This window comes from Peromyscus leucopus, chromosome 1, assembly GCF_004664715.2.
Source record: "Peromyscus leucopus breed LL Stock chromosome 1, UCI_PerLeu_2.1, whole genome shotgun sequence".
In the NCBI taxonomy this organism is placed as follows: domain Eukaryota; kingdom Metazoa; phylum Chordata; class Mammalia; order Rodentia; family Cricetidae; genus Peromyscus; species Peromyscus leucopus.
In genome coordinates, this window is record NC_051063.1 from 164,316,992 (window position 1) to 164,338,778 (window position 21,787).

A 21,787-nucleotide genomic window follows, 5' to 3' on the forward strand; every position below is an offset into this window, starting at 1 on the left:
TATGTTGTACAAATGAGTAAGCAAGGCTCAGAGCACCCAAGGTGCCACAGCTAAGTGTCTGACATCGAAACTATTGCAGGGTGATGTCTGTGTGCTTATCAGAGAGCACTAGAGAATGGTGGAGAACAGCACAGGCTAGACCCACGGCCGGGTTCAGCTACCCAGCGGGAGACAGAGAATCTCGAGTTTAAGGACAACTTGGGCTATCTATCTAGACCACACCGACATACCAGCAGGTCATCTGACTCTCCCAGCCCTTGTAAAAATCCCCACCTACCCAAATCTGCCGATTCTCTGCCTGCCGAGATCAGAAGAGGGTTGTCTTCGGATTCCCGGGGACAGGAATAACTGACAGCTGTGAACGGACATGTGGGTGCTGGGAATTGAACCTCGGCTCCTCTTCAGAAGCAACCAGTGCTCTTAACGGCTGAGCCAACTCAACAGTCGTGTTCTACGTCTTTGCTCCTTTTCATCTAATGGCCTTTGACTCCATCTCAATCCATCCCGTAAGCCCACACACACAGTTTTAATCATGGCTCATGCATAATCCCTGAAAGAAACCGTTGTGTCGACAACAACCGTCCTGTCTCAGAGACTCCTCGTTTTCATTCCCAAGGTTATAGCCGAAGAAAGAAGTGATTAACGTGTGCCAGACAGGTGGAGACGGGAACACTGGAACATGTTGCTGCAAGGCTACCTGAAGCAGGAAGGGTTATGAAAGGAACCTGCTTGCTGCTGGCCTACTAAATTAGCTAATCCTCGCTAGGGGTACAAGGACAAAGCAAGCTAAGCTAATGAGGTCACTGCTAGATGTGGTCCAACCTTTAAACTCTCCCTCCTAGCCAGAAATTCAGTGGTGCCAACATCTACCTATAATCACAGTTCTAGGGAAACTGAGTACAAGGTCATCCTCTGCTCCTAGTGGATTGGGGACAAACCTGGGCTGCATGAGATCCTATCTTCTCAAGAAACAAGAACATTTTTTTTTTTAATTAAAGTAATTGCAGCCAGCCAGTCTGGCCAGATGGATTAGTAAAGCTGCTTTGGTGCACAAGCCAGATGACCTAAATTGATCCCCAGAACCCAGTAAAAGTGGAAGGACAGAACTGACTCACAAAGTTGTCCCCTGCCTGCCACACATGTACCATGGCAACCAACCCCCCACACACACACACACATCATGCACACACAATAGTAAATAAAAGTGATAACATAAAACCCCTCTTCCGGGGCTGGGGCTATAGCTCAGCAGTCGACAGCTTGCCAGAGTCCTCCAGGGAGAGGCCAGGAGGCACAGCTCAGGGCAGAGCTTCTGCCCAACAGATACAGCACAGTGAGCATGCTCCATACATAGGACTGCACTATACAAGTCAATAAATACTTCAGGAGTGAGAGATGGCTGAGCACATAAGAGCACTCACTGGCCGCCTTTCTAGAGGCCCCGGGTTCAGCTCCCAACACTCACGTGGTAACTCACAATCATCCATAACTCCAGTTCCAGGGGAGTCTGTGCACTCTTCCGGCCTCCTCGGGCACCAGGCACACATGTCATATGCAGACATTCGTGTAGACAAAACGCCCAAATGCATACAGTAATAAAACGTGAAAATACATTAAAATCCCTCTTCCTTCAGTAACGGGCAGAAGAGCCGCAAACAGATTCCACCTACCTTGCTCTCAAGTTTGTCTTCCCGTTATTTTTTGTTTTGTTTGTGTAAGGGTGTCTCATTATGTATGTTTCCATGGCTGACATAGAATTCTCTGTGTAGATAGACTGGTTTTGAACTTACTACCTCTGCCTCCTGAATTCTGGGAGCAAAGCCGTGTGCCACCATGTGCAGCTTCCCTGGGTTTTTTTTTTTTTTTTTTAATTATTGTTATTGATATAGGTGCTTTGCCTGCATGTCTGTGCACCACATGGATGCTTAGTGCCCTCAGAAGCCGGAAGAGGGCACTGAGTAGGTCCCTGGAACTGGAGTTAGCAGACAACTGGGGGCTGTCTTAGTGGGTGCTGGGAATCAAACCTGGGTCCTTTCGGTGAGCAGTCAGTGCTCTGTTTGTTTGGTTGGTTGGTTTGGTTTATTTCATGACAGAATCTCCCTATGTACCTCTGGCTGTCCTGGAACTCACTTGGTAGCCCAGGCTGGCCTCAAACTCAGAGATCCGCCTGGCTCTGCCTCCCCAGTGCTGGGATTAAAGGCGTGCGCCACCACCGCCCAGCTTGCAGCCAGTGCTCTTAACTTCAAAGTCATCTCTCCAGCTACTTCCCTTTTTGAAATGGTCTCATTTTAGTTTTGGCTGGCCTCGAGTTCTATAGCTAACTACGGTGGCCTCAACTCAGAGATCTTCTTGCCTCTGCCTCCCATGTGGATTAAAGCCATGGGCCACCATGCCCAGCTTCCCTGTTTATTTCCACGATGCCTTTGGGGAAAACACCCAATTGGTCTGTAGACCAGGGCTTCTTCTGGTTCCTTTTTATCCCCAAAGTTTTCCTTCTTTTTTTGTATTTAAATTTTTTCTTTATGTATTTGTTATGTACTGTGTGTATCTGTGTCGCTGCATGGTTTAGGTACAGCACATCTGTACAGCTGCCCTCAGACTCCAGAAGCTGTTGAATGCCCTGGAACTAGAGTTACAGGTGGCTGTGACAAGGTCTTACTGTAGAGCTCTTGCTGGGCTTGACCTCGTGTCAATCCTGACCTTGCCTCCTCCACCACGCCTAGCTTTCCCTAGGAAATTTCTATTTCTCTAACTCTAGGTAAATAGGTGTATAAAATATGTGACCATGACAGGCGTGGTGGTGCGTGCCTTTAATCGCAGAACTCGGGAGGCAGAGCCAGGCTGATCTCTATTCAAGATCCCTGGTCTATAGGGTGAATTCCAAGTTGGCCAGGGAAACAGAGAGAGAGAGACCCAGTCTCAGAAAACCAAAAAGAAAGGAAAAAGAAAAAAAGGAAGGAAGTTGCAGCCACCGCGTGTTCAGAAACTTTATTGTTGCCAACTTTGAGCCAACCCCACATTCAGTTCTGCACCCCCAATATGGGCTTGATAGGCATTTCTGCATATGCCAGCCACAGCCTTCCCAGCACAGCTAGCCTGAGGTGTCACAGGTCCTGCTCACCTACTGTCATGGTTAATATCGCCATCTTGACTGGATCTAGAATCTCCCAGGAAACAAACTCCGGCATGTCTTGAGGGATTGTGTTCATCCCAAAGATGGGAGGAGAAAGACCACTGACTTAAATCATCATGACCAAACTAATTAAAGCAAGTAATTACTTCAAGTCAGCTTTTTTATTCATGTACACAGGCTGCCTCTCTCCGTAAGGTGGGGTTTGAGAGGTCAGCCTTGGAGGTGAAGGAGACAAGGCTTTTATAACTCAGGGGAAGGGGGATTTGGCAAGCCAAATAGGTGGGGTTACAGGACTAGAACATCATAACAAGTTAGTCCTAACAACCTCCCGAAACAAAGACATGGTTGCTAGGTGGGCATGACAAGGTAGTCATAACAACAGGTAGTCACAGGGGTTCATATAGCCTTTTAAAACAAAGATAGGGTTGCAAGATGAAGATGGTTATAAACAACTTTTTGAAACAAACACATGGTTGGCATTCCTGGAGCAGGAGTGCAGAACCATTTGTAGTTAAGGTGGGGCACAGCCCAATCTTTGAGAAACAGACATTTAATCATAAATAGGAACAAACCTAGTTTGTCTTTACTATAAGGTAGCTCTTAAGCCTAAGATGGAGGCAGGCTGGTTCTTCAGTTACCTAGATCAGGGTAGCCTCTGGACGTGCCTGGGAAGGATTCTCCAAATTAGGTTAATTTAGGTGGGAAGAACCACTTTAATTTTTGGTGGCACCATTCATTCCATGACAGGTGTCTCGGACTTTATAAAAAGGAGAAAGTTCCTGAGCACAAGCACTCATGACTGTGCTCATCCCTGATTGGTGATGCGAGGGGACCAGTCAGCCTTCTGCCCGGGCTGCCAGGCCTTCCCCTCCCCATCAAATGATCCCCTCAAACTGAACTGTCAGGCAGAAGAAACCCTTCCTTCTTTAAATTACTTTTTATCATAGCAATGAGAAAAGTAACTAACACAACAAATAATTATTTCCTCCCACGTGGAGCAATTTGTTAATTTCTGACCCCTGTCTAGAACCTGGGCTGTTTGGGGGCTGGGTAAGCACAGTCATGCATTGTATAAAGACACAGTGTTCCACCGCAATGGATGACACATAACACCAGGGCCCCCTAAGATTATATTGCCTGAAATGTCTTGTTGAACCAGAAAACATAGATGTGTTCAGAAAACATCCAATCAGCATATGAGCAAACCTGAAAGATGCCTCCACTGGCCAGATCTTGAACAACCAGGGAATCAAACTAAACCAGGAGGAAGAAGAGATGGCTGTGGTGGTGTGTACCTGCAATCCCAGTACTGAGAGGCTGAGGCAGGAGAATCATGAGTCCCAGGTAACCCTGGGATACATAGTGAGACCTGGTCTAAAAAAACAAAGTAAAGTCTGGGGAGGTAGCTCAGCAATTAAGAGGACCTGAGTTCAATTCCTAGGACCCACAAGCATGTGTAACTCCAGTCTCAGAGAATTCAACACCCTCTTCTGGCTTCTGTGGACACTAGGCACACAAATGGTACACAGACATACATGCAGGCAAAACACCCATCCACCTAACATAATTTATTTCAAAATATAAATGTAAACATACATATATATATGAGTGTGTGCATGTGTGTGGGAGGCACAGAGGTTCTTGTGCTCACAGATAAGCACTAGGGGAACCAAGAATATTAAAGGTCTCTTCAAAAGGAGAGGGTTTCTATCTCAGCCCAGAAGGCTGGGAACAGATGTGGTTAATAGCCTGGTGACCCTGATGCTATCTGTGTGGCTGAGACCGCACCAGCTCCTCCTCTCAGACCCATGATAATCGTGAGCCTGTCAGTCTGTAGAACCCCATCTTCATGCTGTCACCTGTAGTCAGGCTACTGACCCCATCTTTAGGGAAGATGTCACATGTGCCTTACAAAGAGTTTTGTTGTGGTCACACCTTTTTAGGTTTTTGGTTTTGTTTTGTTTTGTTTTTCTGAGACAGGGTTTCTCTGTGTAGTTTTGGTGCCTGTCCTGAAACTCACTCTGTAGATCAGGCTGGCCTTGAACTCACAGAGATTCACCTGCCTCTGCCTCCCGAGTGCTGGGATTAAAGGTGTGCACCACCACCGCCCGGCTGTAGTCACATCTTAAACTTTATTATGCACACAGGATTGAGTTATTATCACCAAGAAAATTTTCACCAAATTGTGCTGTGCTTAAATATGCCTTTAAAGACTGACTTGGGGTCAGACATTCAAAGTTTGAACCAACACCAGCTGGCTACTTATTCATGCTGAACTGAACTACTTTCTTACCTGTCTCAGATCATTACTGTTGGTCATGGCGTGCACATGTCCATGTGTGTGTCCATGCGCCGCATCTGCGCGCACGTGTGCCCTCCCACCCCCCACCCATTTCTCCCCCTGTGGAGCAAGTAATTCTGTCTCAGACACCAGCTAGTTTCTGTCTAACTGGATTCAGTTCCGACACTACTCTGATACTGTCTACTTGGGTACAGTGTCAGGGCACAGAGATTAAGGGCTCAATCCCAAGACTGCTTCCCCACAGTCGGTGACAAGCCACACATGTGGCTTCTGGGCTTCTGGTGGATTACCTATGCTACCACTTCAACCTGCAATGGCCCCTATTAGTTCCTGTCCTAGAGCCCTTGAGCTCTGGCTGGTGGACGTTACTTGGGGAGGCTGTGGAGGCTGAGGCCTTCCTGAAGGAAATGGGCCCCTGGGGGCGGGCTTCTGAAAGTCAGACTTCGCCCAGGTTCCTATCTAGCTACCTGCTCCCTGGTCCAAGATGTGTGAGCAGCCTCCACTACACACTTGCCCCTCCAAGAACTGAGTGGCTCCTCCATGCCTTCTGGTCACGCTGGGGTGGACCGCTCCACAGTCCTGAGCCCAAATCCATCCTTCCTTCTTTAAGCCGGACCTGTTGGATATTTTAGCTAGAGCGACACAAAAATGGCGAGTACGGGCTAGAAACCAGGGGTCCCGTCTGTTCTCTTTCCCTCTCCGCTGCTGCGACAAAGCATTCCAGTAAAGCAACTAGGCGGAAAGGGTCCATTCACCAGGTCATCGTCCATCACGAGGGACGCCAGAGCAGGAACTCAGGCAGAGACCGTGGAAGATTACTGCCGCCTGGCTCGCTTGGGCTCTTGCTTAGCCGGCTTTGTTAGAGCGCCCTGGACCACCTGCCTAGGGAATGGTGGCCTCCTGACAAAATAATCCCGTAGTCGCTCCCACAGACTGATCTAATCTCACCTCAGGTGAGACCCCCTTCTCAGGGGATCTGGGTTGTGTCAAACTGACAGTTAAAGCTATCAGAATACTACCACCACCTTCCAAGCCGGTTAAATTTGCTAACCAACTGTGGCTTCCACACTCTCTGTGTGGTATAGTTGGCCATTTGGGGTGTGTGTGTATGTGTGTTGTGTGTGTTATTGATGATTGACCCTAATGCAAGGCACCCGCCAGGCAAGTGGACGGCCGCTGAGCCTCCGCCCCCCAGGAAGTTGGGCTGTTTGGAGGCTCTCCCAGCCCTGTCCTTTTGAGGTTTTATGGAGGCCACACAGGCAGGATTGCTAACAGATGGGGTGGGTAAACCCAGAAAAACCTGTTGGTTCAGATTCTCCCGGCCTCCCCAGCAGCATTCCTTTCTCCAGGGCAAAGGACAGGATGTGTGGGGGCGCAGGGTTAAGTTCTCCCAGTGAGAATTGACTCCAAACGCTCAGGGAATAAGGAAAAAAATTCTTTAGTAGTCCAAAACCAGCCACAAACAGACATTAGTAAGGAATTACATAAGATTTAGACTTTAACATTCCACACACACCACTGTTCATCTGTACATGTCCTTAAGGTCCCAGCCCCAAGTTACGCCGAACAATTATTATTATTATTTTTTTTAAAGATTTATTTACTTATTATGTATACAGCATGTATGACTGCAGGCCAAAAAAGGGCACCAGATCTCATTACAGATGGTTGTGAGCCACCATGTGGTTGCTGGGAATTGAACTCAGAACCTCTGGAAGAGCAGCAGTCAGTGCTCTTAACCTCTGAGCCGTCTCTCCAGCCCCCAACGCCGAACAATTAAACAGGGACAAGAGAGTGTAAACCTGGCCATTTTCAGCAATTGGGAAATTTACACAGCAAAGTTATGGTCACAATTACTTTCAAAATATACCAGTATCGTTCTTTTTGGGTTGGCTAATATTACCCAAGGCCATCCTGCCTACCCGGCAGAATCATTACCTCATCCTGATAAGAGAACCAGGACTTAATGGCAGACTAGAACTCAGTGGTGGCTGCTGGCCAGTGCCATCCCTTTGAACTGCCAGGTCGAGGTGTGTGCTTTGATGTGGGAATGGAGTCTAATAGAGAGCAATCTTAGAGGACAAATCTCAACAGGAACATTTTCTCAGCAAGCCCAAACTGCAATTATGTCCGAGGTATGACATCCCCTACAGTCTGACAAGTCTGATCAGTCAAAGGACTTATCTCCCAGCCATATTAGGGGCAGCCCTGCTGTGAGTCAATCCGACCTTGTGCGACTTAGAATTTCCTAAGCAAGTCTATTGGTGAGTCCTTTGTAACCTCAATTTATTCCTCTCAGTTTCTCCTGACCATCCTGACCTACTACCAGGAAGTAAGTCAGGGTCATGATTCAGGAATTGTGGAGAAAAACATAAACACGCATATTCATGTTTGCTTTGTTTTGTTTGTTTTTATTGAGTCAGGGTTTTACTATGTGACCCCAAACTGCCCCTGCCTCAGCCTTTCCAGGTCTGGGATTACAGGTTTGTACCACCATGGCCGTTCTTTACGTTGTGCTGTCTGTCTGTCTCTCTCTGGTGTACATCTGTGTGCACATGTGTGTGCTGTGCAGGTTCACATTGGTATGTTCTGCAATAGTTTCTCTCCTTTATTTACATTTGTGTGTGTGTGTGTTTATGTATGTTCACCTGCTAGCCTCATGTGTGGGCACAGATGTGAAGGCATGAGAACCAGGAGCTGAGTCTCTCCTTCCACCACGTGGGCTCCAGGCTTCACACACAAGTCAGGCATGGCAACAGAGACCTTTACCCACTGGTTTTTGCTAGCACCACATTTAATTAATTATTTTTTGTGAGAGTGTTTTGCTTCCATGTATAAATGTGTACCACGTGTGTGCCTGGTGCCCATGGAGGTCAGAAGAGGGTGTAAGACTCCCTGGAACTGGAGTTACAGTTGTGAGCTGCTATGTGGGTGCTGGGAATTGAACTCAGGTCCTCTGCAAGAGCAGCAGAATGCTCTTAACCACTGAGCCATCTCTCTAGTTTTCACGTTGTTTTTTTTTTTTTTTCATTATTATTTTTATTTCATGTGCATTGATGTTTTGCCTGCATGTATGTCTGTGAGGGTACCATATCCCTTGCAACTGGAGTTACAGACAGTTATGAGCTGCCATGTGGGGGCTGGGTCCTCTGGAAGAACAACCAGTGCTCTTAACCACCGAGTCATCTCCCCAGGCCCCACATTGTTTTTTTTTTTTTTAAGATTTATTTATTTATTATGTATACAGCATGTATGACTGCAGGCCAGAAGAGGGCACCAGATCTCATAGATGGTTGTGAGCCACCATGTGGTTGCTGGGAATTGAACTCAGGACCTCTGGAAGAGCAGGCAGTACTCTTAACCTCTGAGCCATCTCTCCAGCCCCGAGATCCTGTCTTAAAAAACAACGGAGGGGCGGGGGGGGGGGGGGCCTGGAGAGATGGCTCAGAGGTTAAGATCACTGCCTGCTCTTCCAGAGGTCCTGAGTTCAATTCCCAGCAACCACATGGTGGCTCACAACCATCTGTAATGAGATCTGGTGCCCTCTTCTGGCCTGCAGGGATACATGCAGGCAGAACATCGTATACAAAATAAATGAATAAATAAATCTTAAAAAAAAATAATAAAATAAAAAAAAAAAGACAGGATCTCTCACTGAACCTAAAGCTTGCTGTGTTGACTAGACTGGCAGGCCAGTGACAGTCTCAGCCCCCCAATGTCTGTCTGTCTCTACCTCAGCATGGGGTGGGGGGTTACAGCACCTGTTGCTATACCAAGGACCTGCACTCTATCCACTGGGCCATTTCCCCAGTCTAGTTTGGTTTTTAAGACATGGTTTTTACTATGTAGCCCAGGCTAGCTTAGAACTTGAGGGAATCCTCCTGCCTCAGCTTTCTAAATAATGCAGTGGATGATAGGCATGCATCTTTAGAATTTTTTGTTTGGTTGGTTGGTTTTGTAAGACAAGGTTTCTCCATATAACAGTCCTGGCTGTCCTGGAACTTGCTCTGTAGACCAGGCTGGCCTCGAACTCACGGAGATCCACCTTCCTCTGCCTCCTGAGAGCCGAGATTGAAGATGTGCACCACCACCGCCCTGTGCATCTTTAGAAGTTTTAAATATTGATGTCCTGGCGGTTTGATGAGAAATGTTTGCTGGTGGAAGAATTCCCACATAGCTACACCTGGTTTGACTCTGGCGTGTTAGCGCCTAGCTTTGATCTGCCTTTTTGTGATTGTTACACACACACACACACACACACACACACACACACACACACACACGTCTCTGTGCCTTCTGTTTGAAGTCTTAGCTGAGAGTTTTCCTAGGGGATCAAAGCCTTGCAGACTTAGTAACAACAACCCAGAAAACTGTGGTATTATTACTGAGAATTTGCATTTGGTTCTCTGGGGGGCTCAGATCAAAGACTTTGGTATATGGAATTGACTTGTTAAAGGTGTGATGTGCATAACAATAAAGGGGCCTTTTGCTCGGCGAAAGCTCATCCTTGAGGTGCCTCTGTACGTCTTTCCACAGACCCACGTGAGCCTGCACCTACCCCCGGTATACAACAGTCCCCGTAGGCTCAGGTCTTTGAACACTTGGCTCCTGGTTGGTGGCACTGTTTGGGAAGGTTTTGGACGCTCTAGAAGGCGGAGTCTTGCTGGGGGAAGGACCTGAGGCTTTACAGCCCGACCCCTGCTTCCAGTTCTCCGTGCCTTCTGTGGGTGTTTGAAGATGTGATCTCCCAGCCTCCTTCTCTGGCTGCCCTGACGCCATGCCTCCCCCGCCATTCTGGAATCATCTAGAACCTTCAACTAAAATAAGTTCTTTCTTCCTCACATCACTTTTGGCCATGGTGTGTTATCACAAGCATCAGTGACGAATCCAGGTGCGGTCCACTTGATTTCTCTTTGGCTGCCTTCTCTTCTGCTACCATTTCATACATCGTTGTCCAATCTGTCTGCATGAAGATGTTCTCATTTCTGTGTGAGACCTGAGAACCACCCATTTCCCACCCCCACACAGTTCGCACACTCTGACACCAGATGTGTGGAGGTTTCCCACACATACATCAAGAAATTCCACAGCCAATAAAGATGGGTGTCCTATAATTTAACTCCATCCTGACATTACCTGGAGATAGTCTCAGATCCCACAGGTAGCAGGCCTGCTTCTGCAGGATAGCGCCCAGCTCTGCTGCCTCAGGGCCAGTCTTGAGTTTCAGGTTATAAACGCCACTTCTGGCCAATGGGCTTTTCGATTCCTGTGGGCTCTCCCTGGTGTTAATTGATTTGTTAGGAAGGTTCACATAACTCGGGGAAACACACAGATATGTTTATCAACTTAGTGTGTACATTCCCTAATTTACGATGCCTTCACTTACATTTTAAAAATAGTTAAAACTTGTATGTGTATGGGTGGTTGGCCTGCATGCACCACATGTGTGTCTGATAGTGTGGAGCCAGAAGAGGGTCTTAGACCCACTAGAACTGGAGTTACAGAGGGTTTGGGGCTGCCATGTGGGTGCTGGGAATTGAATCCTGGTTCTCTGGAAGAGCAGGCAGGACTCTTAATTGCTGAGACATCTCCCCAGTCTTCAGTTAACAGTGTGTGTGTGTTGCTGGTGATAAAACCTAGAACCTTAAACAAGCAAGACAAACAGGCCAAGCCATAGCTCCACAACGGTGAACGCTCAGGGAGCTGCTGTGCTGAGCCGCACCCGCAGTCCGTCACTGGAAACTCTAGGTGCGCACACTATTACTGAGTCCAGAAGGGCCTCAGGTAGCCCAGGCTGGCCTCAATCTCCTGGTCCTCCTACTTCTCCCTCCCAAGTGGTGAGATTACAGGCCTGCACCACCATTCCCAGAAAATAAATTTTTTACAAAAGTTTTATTTATTTATTATGTATACAGTATTCTGTCTCCATGTGTACTTGCAGGCCAGAAGAGCACCAGATCTCATTACAGATGGTTGGGAGCCACCATGTGGTTGCTGAGAATTGAACTCAGGACCTCTGGAAGAGCAGCCAGTGCTCTTAACTGCTGAACCATCTCTCCAGCCTCCCAGGAAATGCATTTTAAAAATGTATTATTGGCTGGGCGGTGGTGGCGCACACCTGTAATCCCAGCACTCAGGAAGCAGAGGCAGGCGGATATCTGTGAGTTCGAGGCCAGCCTGGTCTACAGAGCTAGTCCAAGACAGGCTCCAAAGCTACAGAGAAACCCTGCCTCAAAAAAAAAAAAAAAAAAAAAAAAAAAAGTATTATTACCATTATCACCTTGGTGTCTTAAGATAGCAGGAATTTATTTGCTCATAGTTCTGGGGGTCAGAGTTCTGACATCACTATCTCAGCCAGAAACCAGGATGTCATCAGGGCCATATGACCTCTGGAGCTCTGAGGGGAGAAGCCTTTGCTGGAGTTGCACAAGCTTGTTCATGGGGGTGGTGCATGCCTTTAATCCCAGCACTTGGGAGGCAGAGTCGGGCGGATCTCTGTGAGTTGAGGCCAGTCTGGGCTACAGAGAGAGTTCCAGGACAGCCAGGGCTACACAGAGAAACTGTCTTGAAAAGACAAAACAAAGCAAAAAACTATAATAATAATAATAATAATAATAATAATAATAATAATGGCTGCACAAACACTTTTGCCAAATAAGGTAACATTGATGGGTCCCAGAGATTAGGGTTTTCAAGGCTGGTGGGGAGTCTATCCCATTGTTTCTACTATATTTCAGTGCCACGGTCCTGAACATCTAATATGTTTCAATACCACAGTGTCCTCATGGTCTCGGCCTCAAGTAATCTTCCCACCCTATTCTCCAGAGTAGCTGAGGGCATAGGCTCATGACACCCCCATACCTCTGCCACCCTCTTAACGACTTAGGGCACAGAAGTATCCAGAATAAGCTCCCACCTCAGGTCCAGACAGGCTATCATTTTTATAAAGATCTCTTGACCTGGTGAAGTATCATAGATGTAGACATCTTTGGGGGACCGTGCCTTTATTCTACCTGCCCCAAGGGGGTTCAGGTGAGAGGGTTGTAGTTTTAGCACTGTTTGGGGGGGTTGTGTTTGCTGGAGGAGAGCCTCCTTGAGGCAGACCAGAGGGGGGGAGGAAGGAAAGGGGGGGTGCTTTGGCTATTAGGGAAGGGTTCGTATGAAGTAGGAACAGCCAGGGCAATAAGCTTCCCTTTCCCTGCCCCACCCTCCGGCTGTCCCAGGTGCCTCCAGCATCTTGCTTAGCAGAGGAGTGAGCCAGAAGCCCAGAAGTGACCGGGGTTTGAGGACTCCAATCATCACTGGTCCTCTACTGCCCAGGGCTCCTCAAAGGGCAGGTTGGCCTGTGGGGAGAGACGGAAGGACGGCTGTGTCAGAGGGGCAACGGATCCCACCTTCCCTCCTACCTGGATCCCGCACAGGTGGTCACCTGGGCTGTGGGCAGGGCTTGCTGGTGCAGCGTCCGCCTTCGGTGCCACTGGCGCAGGGAATCCCGGGCCTCCGAGCTGAGCCCCTGGGGTGCACGGCCAGAGTCGGGCTGGTAGTGAGCAATGTGGTAAAGAGCCCCGAACCACGTGGTAAGATAATAGCCAGCTAGGGGAGAGAAGGCGAGATCTCTGAATGCCCATCTCCCCTTCTGAGGCACAGGAAGATGGGGCTCACCGAGGGTGCCCCCTTCTCAGTGTCTGGGCATATTGGAGGTGGGAGCTCACCTTCTCCCCGCAGCTCCTCTGGATCCAAGAGCTCCATAAGAAACTCCACGTCCAGCTGTGTCTCCCCTATGTGTGGACTCCAGATCAGCTCCTCGGTCAGGGCGGGCAAAAAGGCGTCGGCCCCTAGGGGCTCTAGGAAGTCCGAGGACCGGTCGTGAGCTTGGTAGGGGTAGGCACACAACACCTTCCTTCGGGTCCCCAGGCCTGAGTGGGCACTGGCCTCCAGAATGGGCTACCCTTCCCTTGGATATGGGTACCCACCATTAACCCACTCGACCTCCAGAGGTTAATCTTTACCTTGATTCTCGCCACCGGCCAGGCCCGCGTAGACGTCGCTGCATACCGCCAGCAGCAGCGCCACCTTGCGGCGCGGGACGCAGGCGGCGTGCAGGTGCGCGAGGCGCGCGTGGATCCGGCTCCGCAAGGCTGGGGCAGGGTGCTGTCCCTCGGGCCCTGCCCCCGCCCTCAAGACTATTTGGCGCCGGCGCAGTAGCCGCAGTTCCTGGGCTCTGAGAGTTCGGAGTTTGGTCCACAGGGCCGGCTTCAGGGGCTCCAGAACTGCCCGACAGAGGGCCACTTCCACAGCGGAGCCTGCGGGGTGTGTGGCATGTGAGGACAATGCCATCGTGACCCACTCTGATCCCTACTCACCCGGTCTCCTGCTCCGGGCCACCTACAAGTGTGGATGGAAGTAGGGGCGTGGGGGTGTGTGATTGCTCCAATGGGAGAGTCTAGCCGGCAATGCATGTGTTAAGTGGAGCTATGATGCAGTAGTTATATGAAGTAAGGGTGTGTTTGCCCGTGGGGAATGAGAAGTTGGATGTGAACACATACTGGACCGAGTCATGGCATCCCCAAACCCTTGGGAAGTTCCCCTCCAGTTCTCATTACCAAGATCTTCGTCCCCAGGGACCCTAGGTTCCCTGCTCCCAAAGACAGCTCTGACGTCGGGGTCCTTTGCCAGGTAATTCTGGAGATCAGTGAGGAGCTGGCGTATATCCTGAAGCAGCTCCGTGGCCGGGTCCCCGGGCCTGTAGGGATTTCCAGAATTTGAGGTGAGCCGTGCCCGAAGGCAACGGCACTGCCTGGCTACATAGCTGCTCCGGGCCCTGGCCAGAGCACGGATGTGGTCAGTGAGCAGGTCCTCGCGGCCTTCCTCTCCATCTTTGTGCTTGTCACTGCCCACTTCCTCCTGCTCTTCCACCACACTAACTAGAGCAGGCCTAGGAAAGGACACTTCCGCTCCAGGACGGTACTCTGCCACTTCAAGGTGGTGAGTGTCTGGTCCAAGATGGTGCACTTCCTGTCCAGTGTGGTGCACTTCCGGCTTCAGTGGGTCTTCCACCCAGGAGACCCGATGTGGGGTGGGCTTCCTAGGGTCTGAATGTGAGAAGTAGGTTGGGTCCCTTGTTACAGCGGCATCCATCCCCTCCTCCCTCAGGGTACCCAGGCCCCGCCCAGCTAACCTGGACTGTGTTTCTGGTCAGTCTCTGGCTCTGTTTGCTGTGGAGCTTGCTCTGTCCCCCAGCCTCCATGCGTCTCCAGGTAGAGCTGGTTTACTACAGACAGCACCCTCCCTGAGGTGTTGACCCGGATGCAGCCAAGTCGCACAGGATCTGAGAGCCAGCAGAAGAGACAAGGTGTCCCAGATGTGCAGGGGGGCAACCAGGAGGCGTCATCGCCAGCCTTGCTCACCCAGGACCAGGAATGCAGTCCCAGCTCCTCCCAGGTCCTCAAGCTCTGTCAGGACCCGGAGATGGTCTCATCCCTACTGCTAGAGAGGCTATTGCTTCTTCTTCCTCCTCCTCCTCCTCCTCCTCTTCCTCCTCCTCCATTTTCTTCTTCTTGTTTTCCAGACAGGGTTTCTCTGTGTAGCCCTGGCTGTCCTGGATCTCACTCTGTAGACCAGGCTGGCCTCGAACTCACAGAGACCCACTTGCCTCTGCCTCCCCAGCGAGCGCTGGGATTAAAGGTGTGCACCACCACCGCCCGGCCCACCACAGCTTCTTTTCATACTTGCCCCAAGCCCAGCTTCACCTCTCTCAAACCCAGTTATCTGATCCTAACTTAGATCCAGTCTCTCTGGACCAAAGAGACCAGCAAGTTGACCCCTCCCTCCCCTGGAGCAGTGTGCCTCACCTGTGTCCTTGTCTCCAGGCCCTACAGGTGGAGTGGGCAAGAGCAGTGTCCTTGGCAAAACGTCCCTGAGGAAAAAGGGAGACCTCAGTCTGGATGGGGTATCTCAGGGAAGGGCCCCCATTGCCACACCACCAGGGCACCTGTACCTGCTGGCTGACAGGAAGGCCAGGAGATGGGGAAAGTCTGGCATGCAGAGGTTGGAGGATTCCAGGGACACACCTGGGAAGAGACGAGAAAGCAAAGTTGCAGGGTGGCCACTGGCCTCCTCCACCCTAGCCCTGCGGCCCAGCCTCCCCCCACCCTCACCTCTCGGCATGGATCTCTATTCTTATACTCCTCCCTCACAGAAGGAAAGTTTTCCACCCCTGGGAGTTGACATCTCCTCTCCTGACGTTGCATCCCCGCTCTGACACCAAATGGAAGTCATCAAAAATTTCTTCACCATTTTTTGTTTTGTTGGAGCGGGGTCTCACTGTAGCCTTGGCTGGTTTGGAACTCACTGTATAGACCAGGTTGGCCTCAAAACTTGTAGCAATCTTTCTGCCTGAGATTATAGTCCTGAGCCACCATGCCGGGCTTACATTTCTTAATTTTGTTCTATTTTATTTTATTTTTAGACAGGGTCTTGATATGTAACCCAAGCCATTTCTGACCTTGATATTTAGCCAAAGCTAGACTTGAACTTTTTTTTTTTTTTTAATTTAAATTTCTGCCTGGCAGTGGTGGCGCACGCCTTTGATCCCAGCACTGGGGAGGCGGAGCCAGGCAGATCTCTGTGAGTTCGAGGCCAGCCTAGTCTACAGAGTAAGATCCAGGACAGGCACCAAAAACTGCAGGGAGAAACCCTGCCTCAGAAAAAAAAAAAAAAAAGAAAAGAAAGGGGGAAAAAAAGAAAATTTTAATTTCTATTTTTAAATTTATTTCTATATGTGGGTGTTTTGCACACACGTGTACTACATGCATGCAGTGCCCACAGAGGCCAGAAGAGGGCATTGGATTCCTGGGACTGGTGTTACAGGTGGGTTTGAAACGTCTGACATGAGAACCTCTGGAAGAGCAGGCAGTCCTCTTAACCAGGACCCATCTCTCCAGCCCCAGACCTTGCATTCTTGATACCTTTTTACAGAAGCTCTCACGGCTGCAGCCTGTGTCAACCAACCACTCAAGGAGGGAGGCTGATGCAGGAAGAACAAGAGCAACACGCTGCGGCTGGGTTAGCAGGAGCAGAGAAGAGAGCCCCAGGTCTGAGCAGGGAGGGAGGGAGGGCCAGAAGCAAGTGAGAGCAAGCTGCATCACACGGCACTCTGGCTCATGGTGACCTCCTAACTCTGTATCTGAGGATGTTACCAAGGCTCTCCAGGGGTTGGGGAAGGGATGGACAACATGTAGTCTATGTGTGAGAACACCTGTTGGCTGTGCTCAGCGTGGATTGTAAGGAAAGGGTAGCCACAAAGGCACCCGAGAGAAGGCCATTGCAACAGCCTTGGCAAGAAGAAATGGGCCAGCTCAGACTAAGTGATGGGTGCAGGTGGTACTGGGAGAGTCAAGAGATATTGTGGATCAAAGCTGAGAGTTCTTGATGCATTTGCAGTGTGGACTGGAAACCGAGGAATAGGTAGGTACCTCACCTCCAGCAAACTTGTGGATTGGATAGGTGTTGACGTCTCCTGATGAAGGCCCTGTCTTCAGCATCAGGACCTGGCTAGGATCTTGTCCTATGACCAGGAAGCTCTGGAGAGGGGGGGAGGGCAAGAATCAGCTTGAGGCAGGTATGTGCAATGCTTCCTTTTGCCTGCTTGGGGTCACTTCCCTTTAGAGCAGCGGTTCTCAGCCTTCCCAGTGCGGCGACCCTTAATACACTTCCTCACGTTGTGGTGACCCCAACCATGAAATTATTTTTGTTGCTACTTCATAACTGTAATTTTGCTACTGTTATGAATTATAAATATCTGATACACAGGATATCTGATATGGGTCCTCCTGAAGGGGACGTGACCCACATGTTGAGAACCATTGACTGCTTTAGGGAAACCTCTATTCCTAGTTCCTGTGGATGGGACCCTAGGGGGTGGGGCCAGATCTAGAACTAGCCAATAGGGTGGGCTACTGCCTGACCACTGTTTGGTTCAAGGATGGGCAACTGCCTAAGCGTGACTAATGAACATCTGCCATGGGATTTTTCCTGGAGATCTTTGAGTTTTGTTGTTTATTTATTTTGTCTGTGGGCTCTCTCTCTCTCTCTCTCTCTCTCTCTCTCTCTCTCACTCACTCACTCAGGATTGAACCAAGGTTCTTTGCTGAACTACACGCCCAGTATTGTTTTCTTTTCTTCCCTTTTTCCTCCAAAAGGGTCTCACTACATAGCCCAGGTTAGCCTCAAACTCATAACCCCCCTCCTTCAGTCTCCCCAGTACTGGGATTACAGGCTTATCCCACACACTTAGCTTGAGGGAATTCTTTGGAAAAAGTGGGGAGTTCTTGTGGGGGGGGTGCTTAAACCCAGGGACATTTGCTCACTATGCAAGGATGCTGCCAGCCACTGAGCCCCACCCCTGATGCCAAATGCGTTTGACCCGGGGTTTCTGAAGCGGGCAGGACATGGTGCTGACAGTCCTCTTTACCGTTACAGGGAGGGGCAGCTGTGGTCTGCCAAACCCTGTCAGCTGTCCTTTCCAAATTTATCCTGTATTCCCTGGAGAATTTATTTATTTATTCAGTTATATATTGACAAGGACCCAATGTCGTCCAGGCTGGCTTTGAACTCCTGATCCTCCTGCATCAGACTTCTTAATGGTAAGATGACAGGCACGTGCCACCAGGCACAAACCTGTGGAATGTCTCATCCAAGGCATTAGTATTCTGAGCTATAGGAAATAATAATGGTGGACATCTGGGCTTGGTGGTGCAGCACTCTGGAGGCTGAGGCAGGAGGATGGTGGGTTCAAGAGTAACCAGGTTCCATAGTGACATAGAGGTACTCAGTGCTGGCTTGGCTGTTTGGTATAACTCCTAGGTGATCTTTTTTTTTTAAAAAAAAAAAAAAGATTTATTTATTTATTATGTATACAGTGTTCCGCCTGCATGCCAGAAGAGGGCCCTGGATCTAATTATAGATGGTAAGAGGGCACTAGATCTCTTGTGGATCATTGGATCAGGCAAGATCTCTGAGCCAGATATAAAACAGAATTAAATTATTAGCCCTTGCCCTAGCTGGAGCAGCCTTGAGTCTTGTTTTCCTCTGTGCCAGAAGCCAGAGCATGGTTCACTGATGCCTGGCAACATGAGGATTGTCCAGCTGGGACCTGGCTAGGATCTTGTCCTATGACCAGGAAGCTCTGGAGAGGAGGGGTGAGGACAAGAATCAGCTTGATGCAGGTATGTGAGCCACCACGTGGTTGCTGGGAATTGAACTCAGGACCTCTGGAAGAGCAGCCGGTGCTCTTAACCTCTGAGTCTTCTCTCCAGCCCCCTCCCAGGTGATCTTTAAAGCTCGGCTGCCCGGCCCTTGCCATGTGTTCTGCGTCAGGTCAAAGGCACAAAAGCACCTGGCCCCTCTCTTCTTCCTGCCTGGGATGCACATAGCGTGGACCTGGGCCACACCCCAGGTAAGACGAGGAAAGCTCGGAGGGTTGTACAACAGCCAACCCTGATGTCACTGGGCTGCAAAACTCCGGCTGCCAGGTGCCTTGCTGTTGGAAAGACAAACAGCTGTTTGGTGACGCCTATAGGACAGGCCAGGAGATAAACTCAGTTGGTAGAGTGCCTGCCCTGAATGCATGAAGCACTGGGTTAAATCCCCAGCACTGCATATGCTGGGTGTGGTCTCTCTTACACACACACACACACACACACACACACACACACACACACACACACGCACACACACGCACACACACACACACACACACACCTGTAATCTTAGTATTCAGGGGATGAGAAGTCAAGAGGATCAGAAATTCAAGGTCAGCTAGTGCTACATAGTGAGTTGGGGACCAGCCTGGGCTACAGAAACCTTTTCCTAAGTTTTGGGTTAGTCCAGTTTGCATTGTGTCGGTCTCCTACCTGATACAAGTTGACAATAGGGATGGTCAGAAGTGACCCCCAGCCGTGAGTACTCACCCCCAGTGGCCACAGCTCCAAAAAGGCCTTGGCATGCTGAGCATCCAGCTCTGGGACCTGCCACACCCTCTGTGTCCTCTGCAGTCGAAGAAGTGGCTCTGGGGTACTGAGGACCCCAAGTGAGTTCTTGCCTGCTCCATCTGTTAGTGGCCAAGCCAACCTGGGATGTACAGGTTCCGGGAGGTCAAGGGTCATAGTAGAATCTGGCCATTGACATGGGGTCCAAGAGGGAGGAATAGCCCAGGGACAAAAAGTTAAAGATGGATCTGGGGACATTGGGTATCCTCACCTGTCCCTTTCAGTAGGGGCTGCAGACACCATGTCCTCCGGCTGGACAATCCTCATGTTGCCAGGTACCAGTAAGCCATGCTCTGGCCTCTGGCACGGAGGAAGAGAAGACTCAAGGCTGCTCCAGCTAGGGCAAGGGCTAATAATTTAATTCTATTATTTCTGGCTCAGAGACCTTGCCTGATCAGAATGGACCTCAGAGGTCCCCAGCTATGCCAAAAGCCATTCTTTGTTTTGTTTTTCAAGAAAAGGTTTCTTTGTTTTCTCTGTAAAGCCCCTCTGTCCCAGAACTAGCTCTGTAGACCAGGCTGGCCCCAAACTCATGGCAATCTTTGTACTTCAAGCTCTGAGATTATAGGCCTGAGCCACTATGCCTGGCTGGGGTGGCCATGCAATGCAATTCTTTAGTTGCTGGGTGGCAGGCAACTCTGGGGACCCCAGGAGAAAGGCCTGTGTATCTCGGGGGTGGAGGGCAGCATTCCCAACAGGAACTTACAGAACAGAAGGGGATATTCCAAGATCTTCACTGAGGTATTTGCAACCATACAAGTGCGTACGATCTGGATAACCGCCACAGTTAAACCCAGAGCCTAGAAAAGTTCTTGGCTCACAGCAGAGCACTCTATGCAGATGCAATGTGACACACATTTCCTCCTTTTCCAGCCTTCAGAGGAGGCCTAGCAGACCCTCCCCCACATTCAGTTTTTGGTTTTTTCTTTTTTGGAAACAGGGTTTCACTATGTAGCCCTGGCTGTCTCTATATAGACCAGGCTGGCCTCAGACTCATAGAGATCCACCTTCCTCTGCCTCCCGAGTGCTGGGATTAGAGGCATGCACCACCATACCCAGCCTTGATTAGGAAAAAAAAAAATTCTAAACATATAGAAAAGTTGAAAGAATATTCTAGAGCCTGCCATACGCCCAATATCTGGATTCTCCATGAAAATCTTGCTCTTATTTATCTCACATCTGAGCTATCCATTTATCTGTCAAACCTTAACTTTTTGTTTTGTTTTTCAAGATAGTTTCTCCGTGTAACCCTGGATGTCCTAGAACTCACTCTGTAGACCACCAGGATACCCTCGAACTCACAGAGATCTGTCCACCTCTGCCTCCCAAATGCTGGGATTAAAGGTGTGTGCCACCATTGCCTGGCCCAACCTTAATTTTTCTTTCCTCTTTTTGAGACACGGCCTCATGTAGCCCAGGCTTGTCTCATACTTGTGCATTGTAGTAGAGGCTAGCCTCTTACTCTTGATCTTCCCCACCTCCACTTCCCATGTTCTGGGATCACAGGCATGTGCCAACTATACCCAAGAAAGGAACCCTATAAGGGATTCTCAACTCAGGGTGATCCCTTTTGAATATTTCCCCCCAGCAGTCTCAGGAGTAGGGGGTAGCCCCATTCATCCATCTATCTTTCCATCATTCCTCCATCCCCATCCCCCCCATCTTTCCATCTGAATTATTCAGCCTGGGCCCAGCATTAGGTGACTGGCTTGGGAGGAGGGCTGGTAAGTGGGATAGCCCTTTTATGAAGTGGGCTAGCCCTTTTGAGAAGGTTCCATTTCTGTTAGGTTGTTGTATGCAAGCCAGATAATTAACAGCTATATAAATCAATTAGCTGCTGAGTGGCAGCTTCAGGTGTCAGGGGGCAGGGGCAGGCACACGTCAGGGATAAGCAGGGAAGAGAGGTGGAGAGGGAAGGCGGTGCTCCTCCCCTCCAGGACCCTTGGGAGGAGATCCAGACATGGCGGTGCTGGGCAGGGTTGGATGGAGGCAGCTGTGGGTGCAGAACCAGATGCTGGGTCCCTGGGGGCCCTACCTGTTCCGAGGGGAGCCTGAGCAGCAGGAAGCGAAAGTGCTCTCTGGAGAGGAAGCCCGCATGCAGGGGAAGAGGCGGGGCTGGGGGCATCTGAAATCACCTTCCTCTCTCTTTCCGGGGACCAGTCTTAAGGGCTCCTCTTTTGGAGGAGTGGACCTCTGACAGGCTGAGAGCCAGGGTGAAAAGTCACCAGGCCACCCTCTCCAGGGGGCATCCTCTGGCCCCACACACCATCCCTCCTAAGATCCTGGAGCCATAGGTCGTCAGGT

At 49.9% G+C, this 21,787-nt stretch overlaps 1 protein-coding gene across 2 annotated transcripts; it reads right to left on the reverse strand.

The window, feature by feature from the left end:
• Window positions 1–12,403: 12,403 nt before the first annotated feature.
• Rinl (Ras and Rab interactor like) lies at window positions 12,404–21,748 on the reverse strand. 2 transcript variants are annotated; one of them, XM_028859272.2, is made up of 12 exons: window positions 21,519–21,748; window positions 19,695–19,832; window positions 19,406–19,565; window positions 16,915–17,017; window positions 15,433–15,505; window positions 15,287–15,351; window positions 14,614–14,763; window positions 14,039–14,527; window positions 13,445–13,738; window positions 13,148–13,279; window positions 12,865–13,028; window positions 12,404–12,778 (listed from the first exon to the last, which is right to left on the reverse strand). In XM_028859272.2, exons 1-12 carry the CDS (start codon window positions 21,578–21,580, stop codon window positions 12,734–12,736), a joined length of 1,875 nt encoding a protein of 624 aa, XP_028715105.2. In that variant the 5' UTR covers window positions 21,581–21,748; the 3' UTR covers window positions 12,404–12,733. The 2 variants fall into 2 exon arrangements, with proteins under 2 accessions (XP_028715105.2, XP_037055552.1); XM_037199657.1 differs by lacking the exon at window positions 19,695–19,832 and having other exon boundaries at window positions 19,406–19,608; window positions 21,519–21,553.
• Between the last annotated feature and the right edge of the window lie 39 nt (window positions 21,749–21,787).

Excerpts from the sequence above, each read along its gene's own strand:
- Rinl (XM_028859272.2), bottom strand. The coding sequence starts at position 21,580 with ATGCGGGCTTCCTCTCCAGAGAGCACTTTCGCTTCCTGCTGCTCAGGC. Across the intron at positions 17,018-19,405 it reads TGGAGCTGTGGCCACTGGGG|AGCTTCCTGGTCATAGGACA; the intron begins GTGAGTACTCAC and ends CCCCCTCTCCAG. Across the intron at positions 13,280-13,444 it reads GGCCGGTGGCGAGAATCAAG|AGCCCCTAGGGGCCGACGCC; the intron begins GTAAAGATTAAC and ends CGGACTTCCTAG.